Source organism: Condylostylus longicornis, unplaced genomic scaffold (assembly GCF_029603195.1).
Source record: "Condylostylus longicornis isolate FDR11 unplaced genomic scaffold, ASM2960319v2 ptg000018l, whole genome shotgun sequence".
NCBI classification, from domain to species: domain Eukaryota; kingdom Metazoa; phylum Arthropoda; class Insecta; order Diptera; family Dolichopodidae; genus Condylostylus; species Condylostylus longicornis.
The window spans coordinates 12,019,977-12,042,563 of NW_026577987.1; the positions used below are offsets into that span (position 1 = coordinate 12,019,977).

At 22.4% G+C, this 22,587-nt stretch overlaps 3 protein-coding genes across 5 annotated transcripts in view; 1 reads left to right on the plus strand and 2 right to left on the minus strand.

The window, feature by feature from the left end:
- Nucleotides 1–7,394, minus strand: part of LOC129606405 (probable serine/threonine-protein kinase DDB_G0282963) — a 196,605-nt gene extending 189,211 nt beyond the window's left edge. The window contains exons 1-2 of one of the 3 annotated variants that reach the window (XM_055516724.1): nt 6,731–7,394; nt 3,742–4,344 (exon numbers count right to left, since the gene is read on the minus strand). The gene's annotated coding sequence lies outside the window, so the exon portion shown is untranslated. Of the gene's footprint in view, nt 1–3,741; nt 4,345–6,147; nt 6,491–6,540 lie in introns of those variants that run through there. The other 2 variants (XM_055516725.1, XM_055516726.1) reach the window with 2 other exon arrangements.
- Nucleotides 7,395–17,804: 10,410 nt separating this feature from the next.
- LOC129606324 (serine/threonine-protein kinase fused) lies at nt 17,805–20,991 on the plus strand. The gene is made up of 9 exons (XM_055516588.1): nt 17,805–18,026; nt 18,092–18,463; nt 18,518–18,730; nt 18,787–19,679; nt 19,740–19,890; nt 19,953–20,081; nt 20,136–20,415; nt 20,469–20,761; nt 20,820–20,991. The coding sequence occupies exons 1-9, from the start codon at nt 17,916–17,918 to the stop codon at nt 20,868–20,870; spliced, it is 2,493 nt and encodes an 830-aa protein (XP_055372563.1). The 5' UTR covers nt 17,805–17,915; the 3' UTR covers nt 20,871–20,991.
- Nucleotides 20,992–21,015: 24 nt separating this feature from the next.
- On the minus strand, nt 21,016–22,213 carry LOC129606487 (zinc metalloproteinase nas-14). The gene is made up of 5 exons (XM_055516829.1): nt 22,051–22,213; nt 21,887–21,970; nt 21,652–21,728; nt 21,303–21,578; nt 21,016–21,243 (listed from the first exon to the last, which is right to left on the minus strand). The coding sequence occupies exons 1-5, from the start codon at nt 22,211–22,213 to the stop codon at nt 21,016–21,018; spliced, it is 828 nt and encodes a 275-aa protein (XP_055372804.1).
- Nucleotides 22,214–22,587: the final 374 nt, after the last annotated feature.

A 22,587-nucleotide genomic window follows, 5' to 3' on the forward strand; every position in this document is an offset into this window, starting at 1 on the left:
AGAAAAATATTAAGGACACAAAAATCCATAATAATATATTTGAATTTAAATAAAGTAACAATACAAATATAATAATATAAAAAGGAAGAAAGGCAAAAAAAGAAAAAAGAGAGAAAAACAAAAATAATATGTTTATCTTCGGAATATAACACTTTTGAATAAGGAATTTTATAATCTTGACATAGTAAAATTTACGGCTAAGTTTTTTTTTTCTTAAAAAATTTTTACACTTCAAAAAATGGCAAAACAAAAAAACAAGGAAAGAGGAAATAGGAGGATTTGCTTTTATTTTTTTGGGTTCCTTTTGAATCCTTTTAATACATGAATTTAAAGAAAAGTTTTCAAAAAAGATTTAAGAATCCCCAAAAAATCACAAAAACAAAAAAACAAAAATAATAAAATTAAAATAGAAGGAACGGAAATTCTGAAGAAGAAAATCTCTTTTTTTTTTTTAATAAATTTTAGTAGAAAGGTATATCCTGTAAAAAGGATTTAAAAAAAAGGGAACATTTTTATTTTTTTTTGTTTTTGTAAAATGAAAAGAAATTTAAAGAAAATTTCTGTTAAAAATTTAAATCTCTTCAATATGGGATTTACTTGGAATTTAAATTTCAAGGTCTTTTTAATTTCCCCCATTTTTTAATTTTTCATTTTTTAATACTTACTTTAACATATTAAAGAATTACATAAGAGTATTAAATGTAAATATAATTTGTGTTATTAAAAATAAAAAGATTTTTTTCTTTTTCTCTAAAAATAGCCATTTTTTATTATTAAAGAATCATAGAATGGAAGATTTTGTTGGAGAGAAAGAAGAAAAAATAATTTCAATAAATTTTAATCGTATTTAATTAAATATTTTATGATTTTAATATTCAAGGTTTTCATGAAAATGTTAGAAACAATTTATAATGAAAATTATTTGAAATTGTTATGCTTATGTACCAATATATATATGAAGGTATGTAAATTAATTTAGAATTTCAAAAGTTTGTAGCTCAGAGCACATCAACAAATTTATTTCAATTTAATTTTTGTATTAATCATATACTTCAGTCACAGACTGTAGTCTGAAGAAATGAATTTTTTAAAAGTAATTAAGAAAAAACTATAAGTATGTGGTAGAGACCCAAATTGCAAACTTGTTGTCATTCTACTTATTACAAGGAATTTCAGTTAAAAAAAACTATTTGTTAAAGATTATTTTACAAGCTTGTAAAAGGCATCTTTTAAAGAGCTACAAATGTCAATTTTATTAAAAAAATTTTTTTCTTCTAATAGAATTCTTAGCCAAATTTTGTTCCTCGTTAGACTTATAAATTAAAATTGACTTTACTTTGACATTTTATTTAATACTATTAAAAATCAATTCTACTTTCTATATAGACTTTCTACCAAAATTCAAAAAACTCTTAGTTTTTATCGTACCAAAGCGTCCTATAAATTTTGTTCAGTTTAAAAAATTGAATAAAGCAATTTCTAAGCCATGTTTTTTCAAATGTTGGTAAAATAATTTTGCACGAATTTAGAAATTATAGAATCTACTGTCTTTAATAAGATTTACCAGATTTTATGTATTCCAAGCCATTTTTTTTTTTTGCAAAATTTGTTAGACGCAGAACTAAACATGATGAAATTCCGTAACATGCTTAAAATTCGAATAAACCCATAGGGTTTTCAAAAATTTATGGGTCTAATTTCAGAATTCCTACAAGTCCTGAGCCCTTAAACACTTAAAGTCGAATTAAAACGAAAATTGATTTTTTTCTTATAAGTACTATGATAAAAACTCAAAGGAATTATGCTGTTTTTTAACTAAAGATATTTCACAATTTTCAGTTAAATATTACATTATCTCAGGACCATCCAATTTTTAAGGTTCCTCTACGGAATTCTTAACGTATGTGCTTGATTTTTCAATCATTCAATTGCTTAAATTCCGGAATTTAATTGTCGTAAACAAAACAATATTCCTTCCTTTTTTATGTTTGTTCAGTTCTATACTCGTATAATATCGCGCTTCCATCGAAATTGATTAAGATTGAAAATCTTTTCTTACTCACTAAATAACTTATTATATTAAAATATTTTGCACTTTGAAATTAAAGTAAGTCTAAAGAATGTTGAAACTATTGAAAATTCTTATAATCATGTTATTTTCATTTGATATTGTTATACAAAAATTCCTTTAATTTTTCAAAATTTTTTTAATAAAATTGAAAGAAGACTAACAAATCAGAATATGAAATATTTTCATTATTCAAATATTTTCAATTGATTTTTTCTTATTTGACAAGAATTGATTTGATACACAGCTCCTTTTAGATCCCATAAATTTCGTGAACATTCTTAAATGTAAAACTTACAAACTGAATAAGAAATTGCGTAAAATATTATTGATGATTAAAATAAAATATTCCGAAATCATAAAATTATCATTTTATCAACTTTGACGCTAAAATCCATTATAATCCAGAACTATGAAATGATAGATTAAATAATATTTTGATTCATCATAAATACATAAATAAATTTTATATTTAAGTATGCACATATATTATGTGGTTTAATACATGAACAAATAACATGTATATATATTCATCAAAAATGGACCATATAATAATTTCATATAGGTAATCTAAAAACCATAGCTATAAAATACAACGCATGTGGTCTATCATAGCCATTATATAAAATATATCCTTGAATACTTAAATGAATAATAAATTTCAATGATAATAGAAGACCGAAAATTTATACACATGCACAAACACTTATTTAATATTAGAGATTTTGAAAAAAGATTGAATGAATTAAAGTCACATAAGAAAATCTTTAATAAATGATAAAGTTACATAAGTTTTATTACAATTTTAATTTATTTAAAATTAAAATTTATAGAAAAAATTTGTATTTAATAGAATCATGAAAATTACATCAAAATCTCCAAATTGAAAAATAATTAAATTTTATTATTGAAAACAAAAACTCATTTCCTTTCAATTGTTATCGGTAATATGCACAGAAATGCTTAATATTGTATAAAAACCCACGTACCTTAAAAATTGCCCATTTTCAACTCATTTAGAGAGAAAATCGCTTAGAATTTTTTATAACCTTCTCTGTTTTTCGATATTGTAAATTAAAACTTACGAAAGAAAATGGCCGAACGTTTTGGAAAAATATTTAATACTTTTTTTAATATGGCAAATTTTTACTCAACCAATTTTTAAAATTTTGTAAGAAAACTCAAAATTTTAAATTTAAAAATAATTTGTATAAATGATGGTTAATAAAATTTTAATCTTGTAATGTGAAAGGCACATAACTCTGTACATTAACATTGTCTTCAACAAGGAAACATTTTCACTAAAAATTATTGCAATTAAGTATTCAATTAATTTAAAAATTCAAAATAAAGCCAATGATTTTGGTCTTACCAATTAAACAAAAGCCAGTTACCGACGATACCGCGGTAACACGAGAAAATTGCAATACAAAAAAACATTCAGACACTTTGTTGCTAATGGTTATCTGTTCAAATGACCGGAAAATTTTATTTTCCAACTTACGGTCTTAAATATAAGCACTAGTAAAATTATTACATACTTAAATATAAATTTCAAAATTAATTTATCTTCTATTTCAATTTTCTATAATATTGATTTTCTCATGGACCTCATATTATATTGATTTTACAAATAAAAAAAAAAAAACAATAAATTTAATTAAAATGCAAACCTTTTATAATATTATTATTAATCCGCTTATAATTGAACTAATTTCCATATAGAGTTCAAAATTTTTTGATAGACATTATATAATTATATAAATGTGGTATTATAATCCCATTATCCAAAGAATTTCTTCTAAGTATATATATCCAATATTCATTTTGAATGAAATTCAATAATTTTTGGAGAACGAAAAAAAAAACACTTTTATTAAAAATTTCAATTTATTATTAATATTTCTGCTTCCTGTATTTTATTTTATTATAATTAATTTTATAAATATTAAAAACACACTCATATTTATGTACATTTATGTGTGTACATACTTATATACATGTAAAATTGCAGCTATACGCAGAAAATTTAAAAAAATATTGGAAATTTCATAATTTGAAAAATTTTCACTTATTATTGAAATTTTTTTTTTTTATTTTTTAATAATGCTATTGAAATTTAATTTATTTTTTTTTTCATATTTTTTTTAAACACTTTTTCAATTAAATTTTTCTCCGTTTTTGGGCGAATTTTTTTTTTTTTGTATCCAACTAAATGTATGGCACTTTTAACATTTTATCACTCGCTTTTCTGTAGTTTTAATTAATGCATTACACTTGAAAGAAAAATAAAATATTTTAATTATTATACACAATTAATTTTAATTTTTAAAATTTTGGAATTTCTAGTAAGTAAAAATTAATATTCCATTTTTTTCGAATTTCGATTAAATATTAAATTTTTTGAAATTATTTTGAAATTAGAAAATCAAAAAATTACTAGATTTATAAAAAAAAAGTATGATTTTATTTCAAATAATTGTGCACCTTTTTAAATTATTTGAAAATTATTCTTAATTCATGAAGTCTTTTAATTTAATTGCAAATATTTGTGTACAGTTTAAAGTTCAAAATAATGAAGAATTATTCTAATTTAAGTAAATGTAAATCCTGAAATTTTTCTTAAATATTCCCTAAATATCTTATTAACGTCGGCACATACAAAATGAACAAGAAAATTGTTATTCTAAAGTACTTGTTAAATATTTTTCAGCCTTGCCGGATGTACAGTTGTTACCAGTGCAATAATATGAATTTTGTAATTCTTAATAATACAGGAAAAAAATATTAAAGTAAATTTAAAATTGTTCAATATAAACTAGAAAAAATTGAATTGAAAAATCAATAATTTATCCAAAATTTTGCAAATATTTAATTTTTTTCATTGAATGACATAAAACTCTTATAATAAAATATTAAAATTTTTAAAATGATATCATGATATTTTGAAGTGAAAAAATTTGTTCTTCAAGCATTAATTTAAATACTTTATTAAAATATTAAAAATTCTTAATTTAAAAAAAGTATAGGATTTAATTGTATTTTGAATTAAGAAATTTACTTAGTAATTTTTGGACATAAAAATTGACATGAAAATTTTTGGGAACTATCATAACCAAATCGAAATATAAAACTGTAATATTTTATTTTGTTTTAATTATTTGACTAAAATCTACTTTATTGTAAAATTCTATTTTGTTTTATTATGGGATACATTAAATCTTTACAAAAGGACGTCAGTTTAATATTCTTAAAACAAATTTGAAAAATTATATGAGCTTTATATATTTAAAATATTTTGAAATTAGAAGTTTCTGATCAAAAAAATCTCACATTTTTCAACAAGGATTTGTCAAATTCAATTAGAACAATATTGCAATTTGTATTTTATTAACAAAAATTATGACATAACAACATTAATAAGGATTTCGATAATAACATGAACAATTACTGTAATTTACTGAAATTTCGTAATATAACTATTGAATACTGAAATACTGAAATACTGAAATTTCGTAAGATAATGGAGAATAACGTATATAACAGTAACAACATACACAATACAACTTGTTTGTATGTAATATATTTTAAATTAAGTGTATAATCCTTTTAAATTTTTAATTTTTATTTTTTTTTTTCACAATCTTTTCAGTAAATTGAAATTATATTTTTATTATAGTTTTTCTAAAATAATACTGCACTACTTTCAATATATTTATGTAAATATTTTTGTATTAAATTAAATTTTCATTTTAATATTTTACAACCATTTTGTTTAAACTTTAACTAATGTAATTTACACCTCATTTTAAAAATATTGAAAATTTTTTAGAAAGAATATTATAAATATTTTAATTCTCATTATTTAAAATAATTTTAAATTGCACACTACAATTGAATTTGTATAAAATGAAATTTCTGAATAAAAAATTAAAATTTATTAAAAACCAAATATATGGGGTTGATTTTTATTTGTTTAATAATTTTTTATTTTAATTACAACTAATTAAAATTTTTGTGTATATTTTTTGTATATAAGAATATAATAATATTAATTATTCACACACAATTATACATACATATTTCTTTATTCTTCACTCTCTTTTTTTTATTTTATATGCAATAATCAAAATATTATAAAAAAAGAAGAAGAGAAAAAAACACAAAAGAAAACAATTATAATTCCTGTTTTCTTTTTTTATTTATTAAAAAATTTCAATTAATTATATTTAATATTTTTATTTATTTATTTATTTTTTTATGTTTATTGAAATTTTATTTATTTTCTTTTTTAATTTTTTTTTTTTAATACTTTTTTCTTTTATTTTTGCTGTATCAACTAAAAAAATCCGCGCCACAATTATAAAATATACGCGCCTTAAATAAATTATAACTAATAAAAAAAATATATATATATAAAGTATATATATATTAATGTGAAAAGTATTTTAAAACTGGAAAAAATTTCCTACACGTCTGTCTAAACAACATTCGAATAATTTATAACGCGGCGCAAAAGTTTATTTATCCTATATATGCACATACTTACAAAAAATAAAAAAAAATTAATATTCTCATGTATCTATAAATAACTATTTGCCATGTATGTATAATAAAATTCACTATATATAATAATAATATATATATATATATTTCACCCACCTATGTATATATTTATGTATACATAGTATCTATGTATGTAAATATGTATTGAAAACTGTTATTGTACAAAATATTCCACTTTAAGATTTTCTTTTTCTATCTGCTACTGCTGCTGCTGCTGCTTTTATTAAATTTTATTCTTTTATACAATATAAATATTTTATTTGTATATTAAATACACATACCTATACACACAATTATATTCATAAAAAAAAAATATGTATATGCACTATATATATGTATGTATATATTTATTTTTTAATTTATTTATTTATTTATTTATTTTCTCTTAATTCACAACAATATTCTCTATCACAAGAAAAAAATAAATTTTTTATTTTTTTTTTACTTTCTTTTCTTTTTATTTTTTTTTTTTTATATTTTTTTTTGTATACGGTATGTGTGTATATTTGTTTTCTTTTCGTTTATAAATTGCAGCAAAAGATACACGAACAAGAAGAATAAATTTTTTTTATATTGAATAAATTTAAAAAAAAAAAAATAACATAAAAACTACAATATAAAAAAAAAATTAAATTTCGAAAGATGAAACAAAATAAAATTTTTTTTTTTTTGTATTTTGTTTTCTACTTTAAAAGTTTTTTATTTTTGTTTTATAATTTTTTTTTTTTGTTTTAAGCCGCTCCGCCGCTGACTTCTGTCATTCTTTATAACTCTTGTCTGACTGGCTGCGCTAAAATGTGCGATTTGTATTAGTTTTTTACTTATTTTTTAAAATTTTGTTTTAATACTATATACTACATCCAATATATTGTATACCAGTTGAATTATTGAATAGCCTATACATGTATGAATGTATTTGAAAATAATGCGAATGTATATATTATGAATGTTTTGTAAGTTGTACTGTAATATCATTTGGTTTATAATTTAATACATGCTTAGCAATTTGATATTTTATTCATAACTTATTTGATAAGTTTAATGGTAAAGAAAATAAGCGATTTTTAGAATAAAAATTGTCTTTAATTTTGTTATTTATTTAATATAATTTTACCGCATAGGATGCACTTTATAATTTTTTGCGGCGGATACTTTGTAAATAATCAAGAAGTGAAGTTATTTCAGAAATCTGATAAGTATACTAATTTATACTGTACTGCGATTTGTATTTAATGTGACATATACTGCTTGGCCCTATTATAAAAAAAATAATATTATTGACATTAATATTATATTTCTTGTCAGAATTTCAACCATAAAATCCGCATCACAGTAAGGAATCTGACATTTAATAAGAAAATTCACAATATTAATTTTAAGTAAAATAAAGCACTCAGTCAAAATCTTCATGTTTCATAAGAAGCTTTTTTCTTTTCCTCAAAATTTCTTTTAATTTTTGGTGTTAAAATTCGGTACGTGTGGTATCAAAAACTTCAATATGTTGTTGCTGGCTTTTTTTTTCCAATATTCTTTTTTTTCGGTTTTTTTCTTTCTACTTATTTTTAACTTTAGTCTCATGTTTTTGTGCTGACACAAACAAACAAAACATAGAAAATGAAAAAAAAATTAAAATATAATGAGAAAAATTGTTCTCTTGTTGATGTTAAAAATAAAAAATGAAAATTGCAAAATACACTTATACATATACAATATAATATAAAATGTATTTTGATATATGTTTGAATGTATGTGAAAATAAGCACGTTGAACACGAATGAAACGAAATTAAAGAAAAGAAACAAAGATAAAAAATGCTTTTATACAATATTCATTATATTTTTGCACATACATACAAATACTCATTTCATATAATATTAAACCGTCAAACACAAATATACGTGATAATACATACTATGCATACATACATAACGTATGTATAACCCCAATATAAAAAAATTGTTCCCCAACTCCAGTCAAACATGTTTTTTTTTCTTTATATTACTCAATATACAAGTTTTCATATATAAATACACGTACAGAATACATGCCAGCCAAATACAAACAAACAAAAATAAAAAACAGAATAGGTAAAAACAGAAACCGAAAAAAAAAAAAAATTGAAAAAATAATAAATTAAATGAAAATTCAAATGAAAAATCGCAAAAAAATATAAAAACAAAACAAAAACCAGATAATGAGAAAAAAAAATATAAAACCGGCTGCTGCTGAGAAACACCAACACATGTAATTTAATAATGATAACAAAAAAAAAAAAAACAAAACAGAAAATTTAATAAATGAAAGAAAGACAAAAAAAACCGAAAAAAAAAATTGAGAAAAAGTTTTTGCGAAACAAATTTCTCTGGCAACAAAAAAAAATGTTGCTATACATTTTAAAAGTTTCATTCATTCATGCTTTTCATATGTTTTTTTCTTTTCTTTTATAGTCTAACAAAAAACAAGAAAACAAAAAAAAAAATTCAAAACAAGGAAACTTTTCATACAGACCAAAAAAAAAAAACTTTTAAATTTTCCCAATGAACCATTTTTGTACCATTAAAAGTTTTTACAAATTGTGTGACCGTTTCGATATTTTAAAATACTAAGACAATATTAATAATTAATTATGTAATCATGAAAAACTGTTTTATCATAATACATAAGTACAGTTTTATGTAGTGCAAATTTTTTAATATTACAATTATATGTTGCATATTTATAGGGGCTAATAAAATTTTAATTAGTCTATTACTACCGCATATAAAATAGTTAATTGAAATTCAATGGCAAGCACAAATTATTAATTCAATTAATTGAATATAACGAAGACTGAAACTAAAATTTAAAGAAGGTCAAACACTTAATAATAGTTAAAAATAATAGTTGAGTTTTCGAGTGGTAAAAGCAAAGTTGTCTAGAATATTTTTCGACAAGTTAGTTCTTTACAATTCAAGTGTAATTTTTAGAATAGTAAAAAGAGAAATAAAAATCGAATTTTTGGTTGTAGTGAAGTCACGCCAATTGGTATTGTCAGTCAAGTTAGGTAGAAATTGGTAACTAATTTCAAATCGTGTTATAATATATCAGTGTTCGAATCACGCTATAAAGCATTAATATGCAATAACATATATATATATACTCTTATATATAGTGATATGCAATTATTTTTATATAACATATTTTCGGAATATTATAATCTGATTTCGAGTTCACCCTATATCTAAAATATAAAGTTTGAAAACAAAATAATAATAATTTTCCTATTATGTACTTTGAAAAAGTTTTGAAAAAAATTGCAGGAAAAATGTCTCATATTCCACGGATCCAAATAATGTCATGTGATTTTAACACAAATACCAATATAAAAATTTTCTCTACACATTATAATATTTAAATATTAATCCTTTTAAACAAATACATTCGCATAGTTTTTAAATATGTAGATGTATAAATAAAATTATGGTATACGTATAGTCTTTGATTTAAAATGAAAGTTTATTTGAAGAGAGATTCTATATGCTAATATTTGTTTAAATATGGAATAGTAGATGGAAAAAAAAAAGTGTTCTAAAAATTACGCAAAATCTTCTCTCAACATAATATCTATACCAATATAATCATTTTATGTTATACATATTAAAATATGAAAATATTTGTATTGGTATAGGTACATGTATAAATTACAAGGGTAAAAGAGAATCAAAATAATTACAAAAGAATTGAAATGTTGTGGGGATATTATGAGGAGCAAATATATATATACATAGATGTTTATGTTTATGTATATGTGAATATAAAAAAAAAAGACAAAATAAAATTAAATCAAAAATTGCAGGAATTCTATAGAATTTGCTATTAAAAGATATAGGAAATATGTAGCGCCTACATATACACCTAATATACACTCATAAACATAGAAAATATATATGCACGTACGAGCACATATATATACATATAAATTGTACATATTTACATGTATGTAGGTATGCAGGTATGTTATTTTTTTTGTTTGTCAGAAAGGTTCTGTTTTTAAAGCCAACAATTTTCTTCGAAAGTAGTTCGTTGTGTTGAGTTTAATTTTTTTTTTCTTCTTTTATTTCATTTTTTTCCATAGTTTGGTTGAGTTTATTTTAGGTTTTTTTATTTTATCTTATTTTTTTGATGTTTTCATTTTTAAATAAAACGAAAAATACTTGTACAGTTTTCAAACCATAAATTTATTTTTAGATGATTTTAAAAAAAAAAATAACATGACCGACTTGGTGATGCACTTGTTGTATTACAGACCTTTTTTCTATCTATATGAATATAAAATGCAAAATTTATGAGCGTAAATTAAAATAATGTTAAATTTATTACAAAAATTTAATAAATCACTTATGATATGTAATATTAAATAAAATAGAGTGTAGTTAATTATAATAGCCAAAATGACGAAAGGGATTAATTCGTTTGTAGAATTTTTAATTTTAATAAAAATTAGTATAACACAATATTAGAAAACTTCGAATTTTCCAAATACTAATTAAATATTTTGTTTTAATCTGAAAATATCGCTACATTTTTTCCTCATTTAGATTAACACTAAATACCAAGAATGGTATTTTATAAGTGAGTGCATACAAGTGGATCATTTTTACCGACCGTATTGTGTAAACAATAGGTAGGTTATGTGATGACAACAAATTTTTTTTCTTGTGTTTATGATATAAACCTATAAAATAAGGTTCAAATGCCAAGAAATTGAATCTAGTGTATTTATGAAAAAAAAAAGTTTTAAAAAGTTCGGAATACAAAATAATCTTTATCTTCAAATCTGCGAAATTTAGGCTAGACAAACATTTCTTTTTCCGATATGTCGAATTTCAAAATATAATAAATTAAATAAACAATTGAAATATAAACTGGATTAAAAAAAATTTCTGGATTTTGTCATTTGCCAAACTTTGCCAAATAATATAAATTAGCAAAATAACTACGTTATTTATTAACTAGCTTATATAACATTGTTAATTTTTAATTATGATTCGTGATTACTATATGTATACTAAGCGAATTTATTTCGAAAGAATATTCAAAAAATTATATATACGTAAACTTCTTTTATATTTTAGAATCGATTTTGCATTTTAATTTAAATCCCAATTCTAAATTACTCTATATATACAATATAACTAATAGAGTAATTTGAACAAGCAAGCGTAGTTTTTTAATTATTAATTCAATCGATATCTTATCAAATAAAACTCACAAATAAAATACACTCATCAAATAAATAATTATTAAGACGAAATGCCTTAAAGTATGCAATTAATTACAAATAAAAAACTAAAATTTACTATTGAATTAAGAAATTATTTGCAATATTTTTATTTTTAAATTAATCGTAGTGCACATAGACATTATTTATTTTACATTGTTTTCTTTATTTCAAATTAAAATATAATCAGCTCTATCATGAAATCCACTTGTAGAATCCTACGAATTACGAACATAATTACGACGTATATAATATATACTTTTGTACATATAATATGTACGTGTGTATGTACTTTTGAATAATCGCAAATTCCTTTCGTAGAGATTATGAATCACCAATGGCAGTAACATTTTTCGGAGTATCAAAATCAGTATTTTATTTCAAATATCAAATTTTTATTTATATTTTTTTGGTTGATATTTCAGTAAATAACTTTCATACAAAAGGATATTTTTGAAAATTTAACATGACTATTCTCTTTAATTTGCTTGTTACGAGTGATTATTTTTTTCGTAGACTTTTGAAAATAATTTTTACTACAAACGTAATTTATGATTACTCCATTACGAATATTCGGAGCAGAATTTTAGTAATTCGTAATTGATAATATGATATTCGTAATTTTTTGAATTTCAGAACTACGAACGAATTACATGATAGGGCTGAATAATACGTTTTAAACTCAAAGGTGGAATATTTATTTAAATAAATTAATGCTCAAATATATTGCTATATTCCGTGGTCATTGGTACACATATTTTTCCTTACTCGAGTGAAAAAATCCTTTTTTACAAATTTCATTAAGTAAAATAAAAATTATTTTTTTATAATATTTTTTTTTTGTAAAATCATTGTTAAAACTAGAGCTTATTAATAATATTATTTATATAAGTTTATTAAGAACTTTTTTATATACATTTATATATTACTCGTATACATTTATATTATTGTATACAAGTTTATAATATAATAATTATTACTCTAATTATTTCCTATTCATAATTATGTTATAATTTTGTAATAAATTCTCTTTTATCATTTTTATATTATCATTTATTTTTTTTGTAGTTATTATAATGGCAAAACAGATATGATAGTAACAAAAAAGAAGAACAGGTAAAATAGTTTCTCAACAACTTTTCTTCCTTTCTTCTCCACTCATTTTCCATTCCTTCTTAATTTAAATCTACACCATATTACTAAACAAAATCATAATATTGTATAGAATTCCAGTTATAATTTGTTTTTAACTTAAATATTTAATTATAATTTATTCCAATCTTATTCGTAAATTTATGTCGAGCTCTCGCATCAATATGTGCATACTTTTGTACATATTAATAATTATATGAATTTCAAAAAAAAAATTCTGATACATATACATTTATGTACATAAATACCTACATATTAAAATTTTTTTTTCTTTATTTTTTTTTTCTTGTTTTTCTATTATGACTTCTTTTTAGTTTTGCCTTTAAACATCGTTAGGAATATAAATTGTATTTTTGCCGGCAGACAAACTTAATAGATACTTTAACAAAAAGAAAAAAACAACAGCAACAAAAGAAAGACAAAGTAAAGAACAAAGTATTCTGCTGTTTTCAACTGTATATACGAGTATACATTCATACATGCATACATAACATCACTGCTGTTGCTAAAATGTTATTGAAGAGCTAAAGAGTATATTATATATATAGAGTTAAGAAGAAGAGTTTGCAGATTTATTATGATATTCTTTGTCCTTGTTTTCAAGTTTCCACTTTCTATACATATTTTATTCATATTATTTATTATATTTTTTTTTTTATATTTTCTTTAAAAGATTCATGTTTATTCAATGATTCTTGTTTAAAATAAATTTTAAATAAATGAAAAGAAAAATGAGAAAAATAAAAATCAAAACACATCATTTTTATTTTTTTTTTTTTATTTTATTATTGTATGTATTGATGTATTTAAAAAATAATAAAAAAAAAAGTAAAGAATTTATAGGCAAAACTTAACTCTTTTAAGTTGTTCATTCATATGCATTGTACATCAATAGTTTTCTAAAAATTTAATTTGCTTTTTTATTCATCTTCCTTCAATACATTTTTTTTTTGCTTTTTTTGAACAATTTGTATTTAAATTCATGCGATTTGATTTTTGTGCTATATATTTTATATATATTAACTATATATATCATAAAGTTCAAAAATGAATATCAATTAAATTTTAAAATATGCATACAGTCGAACCTCTATAATACAAATCACCATTTCGCACAAAAAAATGATTTCGTTTTAGAGAGAATTCGCGTTGTGATTGCTTCACAACTTCAAAATAAATATGATGTAGAATGCAAAACAAAAAACAGTTCGTTTTAAGAGCAATTTCATCTAACAGGAGTTCGTGTTATTATATATAGAGGTTTTACTATTTACACATACATATAAGAATGTAAGTAACAATAACTCTTCAAGATTGCGTATTTTTAAAATAAATTTTTAAAATTTTCTTTGAATTTTTTTTTTGGAAAAATTTTTTGAATTTCAATTAATATAAAATTTCATTTGAATATTATTTTCACTATAGAAACTAAAGCATTTTATATAACTTCTAATATCATTATGTAATTCAGGTATGTACCGTATCCATATGAATCAACTCACTTTAATATTAAAGTTGGAAATTCTTATATAAAAGTTATCGGAGTTCTTTTAATGCAGAATAATTTATATATAGAAAAGGTAAATGAATCATTTATTAAATTGGATTCTAAGAAAGAAGAAGAAAGCAAGCACATATACTCGTAATATATAATGGGAAGATAGGTAATATATATATGTATCTGAAAACATACATATGTACGTAAGGATATAAAAATAACAAGAAATAATTTCGTGGTTAAAGTATAAATCTTTAGTCAATATTTTAATACTGTTTTTTTTTTGTATAAGAAAGTTATTAAAAGGAAAATGTGTATGAAAATTTCATTGAATCATAAAAAAATAAATAAATAAATAAATAAAAATTGTTTAAAAATGTTTTAATTATTAAAAATCTAGTAATCTGAAACAGAATATAATTTGTATTAGGCTGTAATTAAGTATGATTTCATACAAGTTAAAACAAACTTGTATGAAATCATACTTAATTACTCATACTATTTAGCTCATGCAAATTTTCTGTACTTTGTTTTTGTGATTACTATTTAATTATCTTATATACGAGTCCGAATAAGATTATTAAGATATTTTGAGCTGAAAAAAATTTTCTGATTAAACTAAGTTATGCGGTACTTAGAATTCTATTAAAAATTATTCGATATAATGAAAACTATTGATTTAAAATAAACAAAGTATACTGCAGTTAACAGATTTTCATTGAAAAATTATTGTAATTTAAACTGATTTTATAAATTTAGAATTTATTAATTTAGAACATATGGGGCTTTACGATTAAAATAACTGAATGACGAAGTAATGAGAATATTCAAATTATATTAATTTAATAATCTATAATATTGTTTTCCATTTTATTAAAAAATTCATTGTGTTAAAAAATGGTTTGTTAATATATATATGTAGTTCCTTTATATAAATATAATAATAATAATATAATAAATATTTTGTTCCTTATAATAAATATTTTAATAATTCCTAATTAAAATAATATTATTTTAAATATATATATAATATAATATATTCTTAATTTTAAATGAAAATAGCTGTAATTTTCTAAAAAATAAAAGCACTTTGTTGTCGAAACAAATAAAATTAAATATGGAATAAAATATGCTTAATTTATATTATAAAAAGCTATATATATTATATACACATTTACATACACATGAATTAATGAAATTTGTAAAGAGATATTGTAATAAGTTTATATTAAACCTACAAGAAATCCTTGAACTTATCCAAACAAAAAAACACCAATATTATATATAACATCATTATTAATAAGAGTGCCTTAATTCATCCATTAAAATCAAGTGAAATGAATCTAAATTTTATTCTATCAATGCTTTTATTCCTATGGAATGTCCTTGAAATTTAACACAAAAATGGAAAAAAAAAAGGAAAAATAGGAAAAATAGAAAAATAGGAAAATTTAAATTTTTCGCAAATGAAAAAACGCTTTTCATTCCTTATTACATCAAAAATAAAAAAAAAAAAAACACATTTTTTGCCTTGTCATCATTAACTACTCGTGCTTTTTTTTTGTGTTCTTGCGTTTATTATTCATTTAAAATTTTGTGGAAAACATTAAATTGGATTCTTATATAATTTCTGCAATAGACGACTATTTAAAATGTTGTTATATGCGTTGGAGTGCTATTGTATTTTTATGTTGATTATTTTCCCTTAAATGCTAATGATTTTTATTGATTTTTATTAAATTTTGGTAGAGTAATTTTATTTTTTTTCTTAATTTAATAAATTTTGTTTCCTTTCTATAAATTTATTTAAAAGAGGATTTATTTGAAATTTTATATAAATATCAGAGCATGTAGGTACAATTTGACAAATAATTCTATTGTGAAAATTAAATTGAAAATTAATTGTATTTAAGAATGTATTTATGTACATTTCAAAAGATATTTATGTACTTATAATATAATATTTTATATAGCCATACAAAATTAATTAAATTTCCACTTAACTCATTCTGTAACCATTTTGAGTTGTAAGTCAAAATTATACTTAATTCAAGAGTACAATCATTACATTTGGTTGAAAAATTACAAAATTAAGTTGTATATTAGACATAAATTTTATTTTACGTTTAATATACACCATTTATACTTTTAGCACCAGATATTTCCTATATGACCTTAGTTTTTTTTTTTAAATTTTCTTAGAGTTTTCTAATTTATGATGGTCTAATATAACATTAATAAATATTAAAGTGTATTGCTGCAGGATCAAAAAAGTTAATTCAATTGAAGACTAATATACAAAATACGAAATAAAATTTATGATAATTTAGAGAAATTATGAATCACCTCTGCTCAGCTTTTTGCGGAATTCAATGATGTTATTCCAAATTTAGATTACAAGTAATGCACTTTCATCAATTTTAAACAAAAATTATTTTCTCTTTATTCCAAATTTTTACAATGGAAGGAAAATAGTATGCCAACAAATAAGAATTTGTAGTTCCTAAGAAGCTTTAGGATTTTGATTCGTGTTTAATGAGAAAAATATTTTAAATTGTCTTCACTCGTCCTTTCGCCATCCAGTCATATATGATATTTTCCTTTTTATGTCAATATTAAAGTTGATATACTTATATTTTTTTTAAAATGTTAGGCAATAAAAAAAACTTCATGTTTTCATTAACACTTTGTACTCACGTATATGACACTTATAAGAGGGATGTAGCCAAAATATATGAACACTACATACCTGTATAATCAGGATCAAAATAGGCTTTTTAATATAACTTTCCGGAAATTATTACTTACAAAGTTTTGATATTGATTAATGAAGTATAACATGTACATTATATTTTTCACTAATAAAATAATAATTAATTCACCTTATTTGGTAAAAACTGTGATTTTAAAACGAAGAAATTATTAATTTTTTTATTTGTCTCCCAGTTTTGCTTTATAACAGTACAATTGGAATTGGAAATTTTGTAATTGTTTGCTTATGTTCATAATGCTAAACTTAGTTTTAATTTTAATACACTTAAATTTATTTTTAACTTAAAATATTAATACAAATTTATTTTATTTTAATACCAGCATTTTGTTAAATATTTTTGTTAACGGAAAATATTATATGAAGGAGGAAAGTAACTGGACAAACATTTTTATTTTCAAATTGTCAAAAATGTTTACTGGGAGAAATTCTATTAGTTAGTTGTCATTTATATTGTGTTGTGACAATTGTTTTTTGAAAGATGCAACAATTTGTTGATTTGTGTTTTGAAAAATTATTTTAAGTTTTTATTTTATAGTTTAAGAATATTCAATTAAATCATATTTACTTTTAAATAAAGATTATATAAAAATTTATAAAAATGGAGAAATATTCAGTTACATCTATGATAGGAGAAGGATCTTTTGGGCGTGTTTACAAAGCTACACGGAAATCTGATAATCATACAGTTGCATTAAAAGTTATTTTAAAGGTAATTTATTAAAATTTATAATAATAATTTGTTTCTACAATTGAGTTTTGTCTATTTTTTTTTAGAGAGGGAGATCCAGCAGAGAAATAAAAAATTTACGACGTGAATGCGAAATTCAAGCAGAGTTAAAACATGAAAATATTATTGAGATGTTTGAATCATTTGAAACAAAAAATGATCTAGTTGTTGTAACAGAATTTAGTCAAATAGATTTACATAGATATTTAAGTAAAAATGGCACAATTAGCGAAGAAACTGCACAAAAATTAAATGGGCATTTAGTATCAGCATTATATTACTTGCATTCAAACCGAATTCTTCACAGAGATTTAAAGCCACAAAATGTTCTATTAGATGAAAATTTACATGCAAAATTATGTGATTTTGGCTTAGCAAGGAATATGACATTGGGAACTCATGTGTTGACTTCGATCAAAGTAATTTTATTCAAATCAATTTAATATTTTATTAAAACAATGGTAATTTTTAAGGGAACGCCTTTATACATGGCACCAGAACTTTTATCAGAAAAACCTTATAATCATCAAGCAGATTTATGGTCTTTGGGATGCATAATATACGAAACTCTAGTTGGACAACCACCTTTTTGTACAACATCAATTTTACATTTGGTTCGTTTGATTCGTTTGGAAGAAGTTAAATTTCCTAGTTTTGTAGGAAATGACTGCACATCATTTCTTCAGGTTGTAAACGGATTTATAACATAATGAATCTAAATTAAAATTTCATTTTATTTTAGGGGCTTCTAGAAAAAGATCCTACAATGCGAATGACTTGGGCACAAATTTTATTTCATCCTTTTACTGAAAATAGATTAAATTTACCAGAAGGTTGTCAAGCCATTGAACCAGATTTTACAAAAAATAAAAGCACAGATAAATCTCCTGAACGGGATGAATGTGATAACAATATTACAGAACAGTTAGATCTGTTAACTTTAGAGGGCAATAAAGAAAACAAAAATAGCCTTGATTCATCTAATGACAGCACAAATGCTATTCTTCAAAGTGATATAGAAAACATTGAAACTGATGCTGAAGATATAAATCGTATAAATATTCCATTTTCCGATGCACCTTCATTAAAATATGATTTGACAAAAAAGCAAATTTCATCTATTGTGCCGAAACGATTATTGGGACCAAAAGATAGAATACCGATTGAAATACCAGATATTGCAAACCAAGCAGTTGGTGGTAACATGGTTATTAATTTTTTGAATGACAATTTCAAACAAGAATCTTCAGCACAAAATAACCCTATTGAACTCGGGAACATGGTCGTTAATTTCCAAAACGAAAATTTTCAACAGGAATTCGATGGACAAATTACAAAGACGTCTAATGATTTAAGTATTGAGAAATTGAAGATCAGTAATAAAAAGTCTGCTAATCAAACGGTTTGTTCACGTAATAAAGACTTAGAGAGACGAAAGTTAAGTCAAAATTTGGATAATTTTTCATTACGTCTGGGTCAAAGCCATAATTTAGAATCTGTAGGTGTTGTAGGAGTGACTAGGGTTGATGTTAACCCGAATTATATAAGAAAGCAGGAAGATAATACCTTAGAAAATAAAGATTCTAAGAAGTGTAATTCAACAAATTCAGCAGAGGAAAAACTAAGTTGTTCCGAGTACTAAAAACTTTTGAGGTACTATATCTAGTCTAATTAATGATTTTTTTTTAATTTTAGAAATACTCCTCCTTGCCTTTTACCAGGATGGGATTCATGTGATGAATCGCAAAGCCCACCAATTGAAAATGAAGAATGGTTAGCATTTTTAAGAAGATCAATGCAAGAAATTTTAGATGGTGAAATGGAGTCGCTACAGCAACAAAACTTAGTAACAAATTGTTTTTAATTCATATTTTATGATTGAATTCTATAATTTAATATGTGATTTAGGTCAGCATAATTGTAGCACCCTTGCGAAATGTGCGGGCTAGCTCCATTGTTATTGAAAATGTTGCAAAACTATTTAGCTTGCCACTGGTGTTAGATAAGCCGAATAATGTGTTAGAAAGCATTAAAAATGTAAAAATTCTTCAAAAAATTTACAAACCCATAATTTACTATTTTAAATATTAGGTATATATTGAAGTTAAATTGGTTCCAAATTTAATGTACGCGTCAAGAATAATAACGACTCATAAATTGAGTGAATGTTCTCAATCATCATCGACCTCGTTTTCAGGGAGGCAATTTAAAACTATTACTGAATTAACAGATGAAGAAATTCACACACTTTCTTTGTTGTACGAATTAACTTGTTATTTGGTGCATTTAAATGAAAAGTTTTTAATTCAATTTTGTGATGCTGTCGCAATCTTACCAGCAGATGCACTTCTAATTTTATTTTTGTCTCATGGTAGTACATATTTTATTTTGTTATGATTTTTAATAAAATTTAAAATACTTTAGATTCTAAAAATAAGGATGCTATTAGTATATCAAACTATGTGATCGCTATATTATGTTACGTTTTACGAGAATTACCAGAAAATGCTGAACTTGTTGAAAGAATTATATTCAGTGATAAACTAAATTTAATTGCCTTAATGAGGAATGCAGATGATTTAATACGCTTAAGACTATGTATGCTTTTTCGTTTATTAGTTAGATTCAGTTTACGAGGTTTACAAAATATTTGGTCAACCGAATTCAAAGAAACAATCGAATCTTTAATTTATGACCCATCTGACGAAGTTCGAGAGGTAAAGCTTTGTGTTTCAAGTTTCTTACAAACACATTAAATATTTAAATATATTCCAGGAAGCTGAATTTGTAGTTGAAGAACTAAAACAATTCTCATTTTATTCATAAACTTTTAAATAAATTGTTGTAACTGACCATATCACTATTATTAATATTCTAATGTTATATAGTTAAATTAACATTATTGAAGTGTATTGAAAGAAAAGAAGAAAATGTTAAATAAATTTTTAAAAACTTTATCGATATCAAGATTTTAAGCAAAATCAAATATATTTTCAAAAAGTTCTAAAAATCCCGAAAAAAAACCTTCATCTTCATCGTCATCATCTTCATCTTCGTCTGAATCAGAAGCTGGAGTTTTCGGAGTGGTAGTTGTGGTTGTAGATTCAGTCAATTTACATTCACGTTCATACATTCTTTGAAGTTTTATCACATCTTTAGTACTCAATTTTTTACGTTGACCAATTTTAACGCCATTTTTCTAGCAATATCTTATTATTATTTTCTAAAAACATATGTATGTTAAAATTTGTAACATACCAAAGCAACAATTGTCGGTTCTCCATTTTTAGAAAATGCTTTTCTACCATAATGCATAATACTATCATAATCATATTCAACTCCAAAACTAGTCGCTTCCGTATATTCATATTTTCGAAAGTTTTTCTTTTTGCCTTTTTTAATATTATCCCATATTATTTTAACATAATTATCGCGATCTGGAGAGCTCTGTTGATGTACAAAGCCTAAAACATGTAAAAGTTCATGAACAACTGTTCCATGTCGTACACATTTCATTGGGTTCAGGTTTAAAATCTTAAAATAAAGTTAAGGTAATAAATTAAAATAATAAATTTAAAACAAAAATCATTAAATTCAATATACACACTTGACCACCAAATCTCATCCCAATGCTAGACCAACAACCAGTTGTATTTCCTTTTATTGTGACCCAGCTTAAATCACCTAGTAATTGAAAAATTAAAAATAAACATGAAAACTAATTTAATTTACTTAAAACTAAAAAAAATAAAATTTATTCGAACAGATCTTAAATAATTGTGTTAATTAAGAATCCGAAATTAACACGTTCTGCCCAAATTAAAATATTTTTATTTATATACCATCTTCATATGGCCTAAATTTTACACAAGTTTTTTCATGATATTCTTCTATTGCATTTTTTATGATAGCAATTTCTGCATCATCTAAAATTTTAAAAATCAATTAATATATTTTTAATAAATAAAGTTATGTTTAATTTTGATATTATTTAAAAATATTTTACCAAAATCTACTGGATCAATATAATACGGTACAATTGCATCAGGCCATATAAGAGTATCATTTAAAATTGCATTTCGTGTATTGTATAACATAATATCACCTTCAAATAATTCAGATGTTTCCCAAATGTTTGTTTCCATATTTGGATTCCATTTTAAATACATTTGACCTGGTTTATTTTAAATAAAATAATAATATTTTTGAATAAGAACGGTATAGAATAACTTTATATAAAAAAAAAAAATAACAACAAATTTATACATACATATGTATGTATATTTTAATAATTGCATACATCAACAGAGTAGTTAAGCTAAGAAGATGTTATTTATGATTATGATGATATTTAAGACTAAAATTGAAAACGTATACTACATATTATTTGCAAAAATACTCATTGTTTGAAAATAACCACAACTTTTTGATTTTCTTGTATGAATTTCTTGTAACCAGAAAAAATTATAAACCACAAATAACTTTTTAATGCATGCTACTTTTTCATCGAAAATGCACATAAATCAAAAAAATTACATTTTAC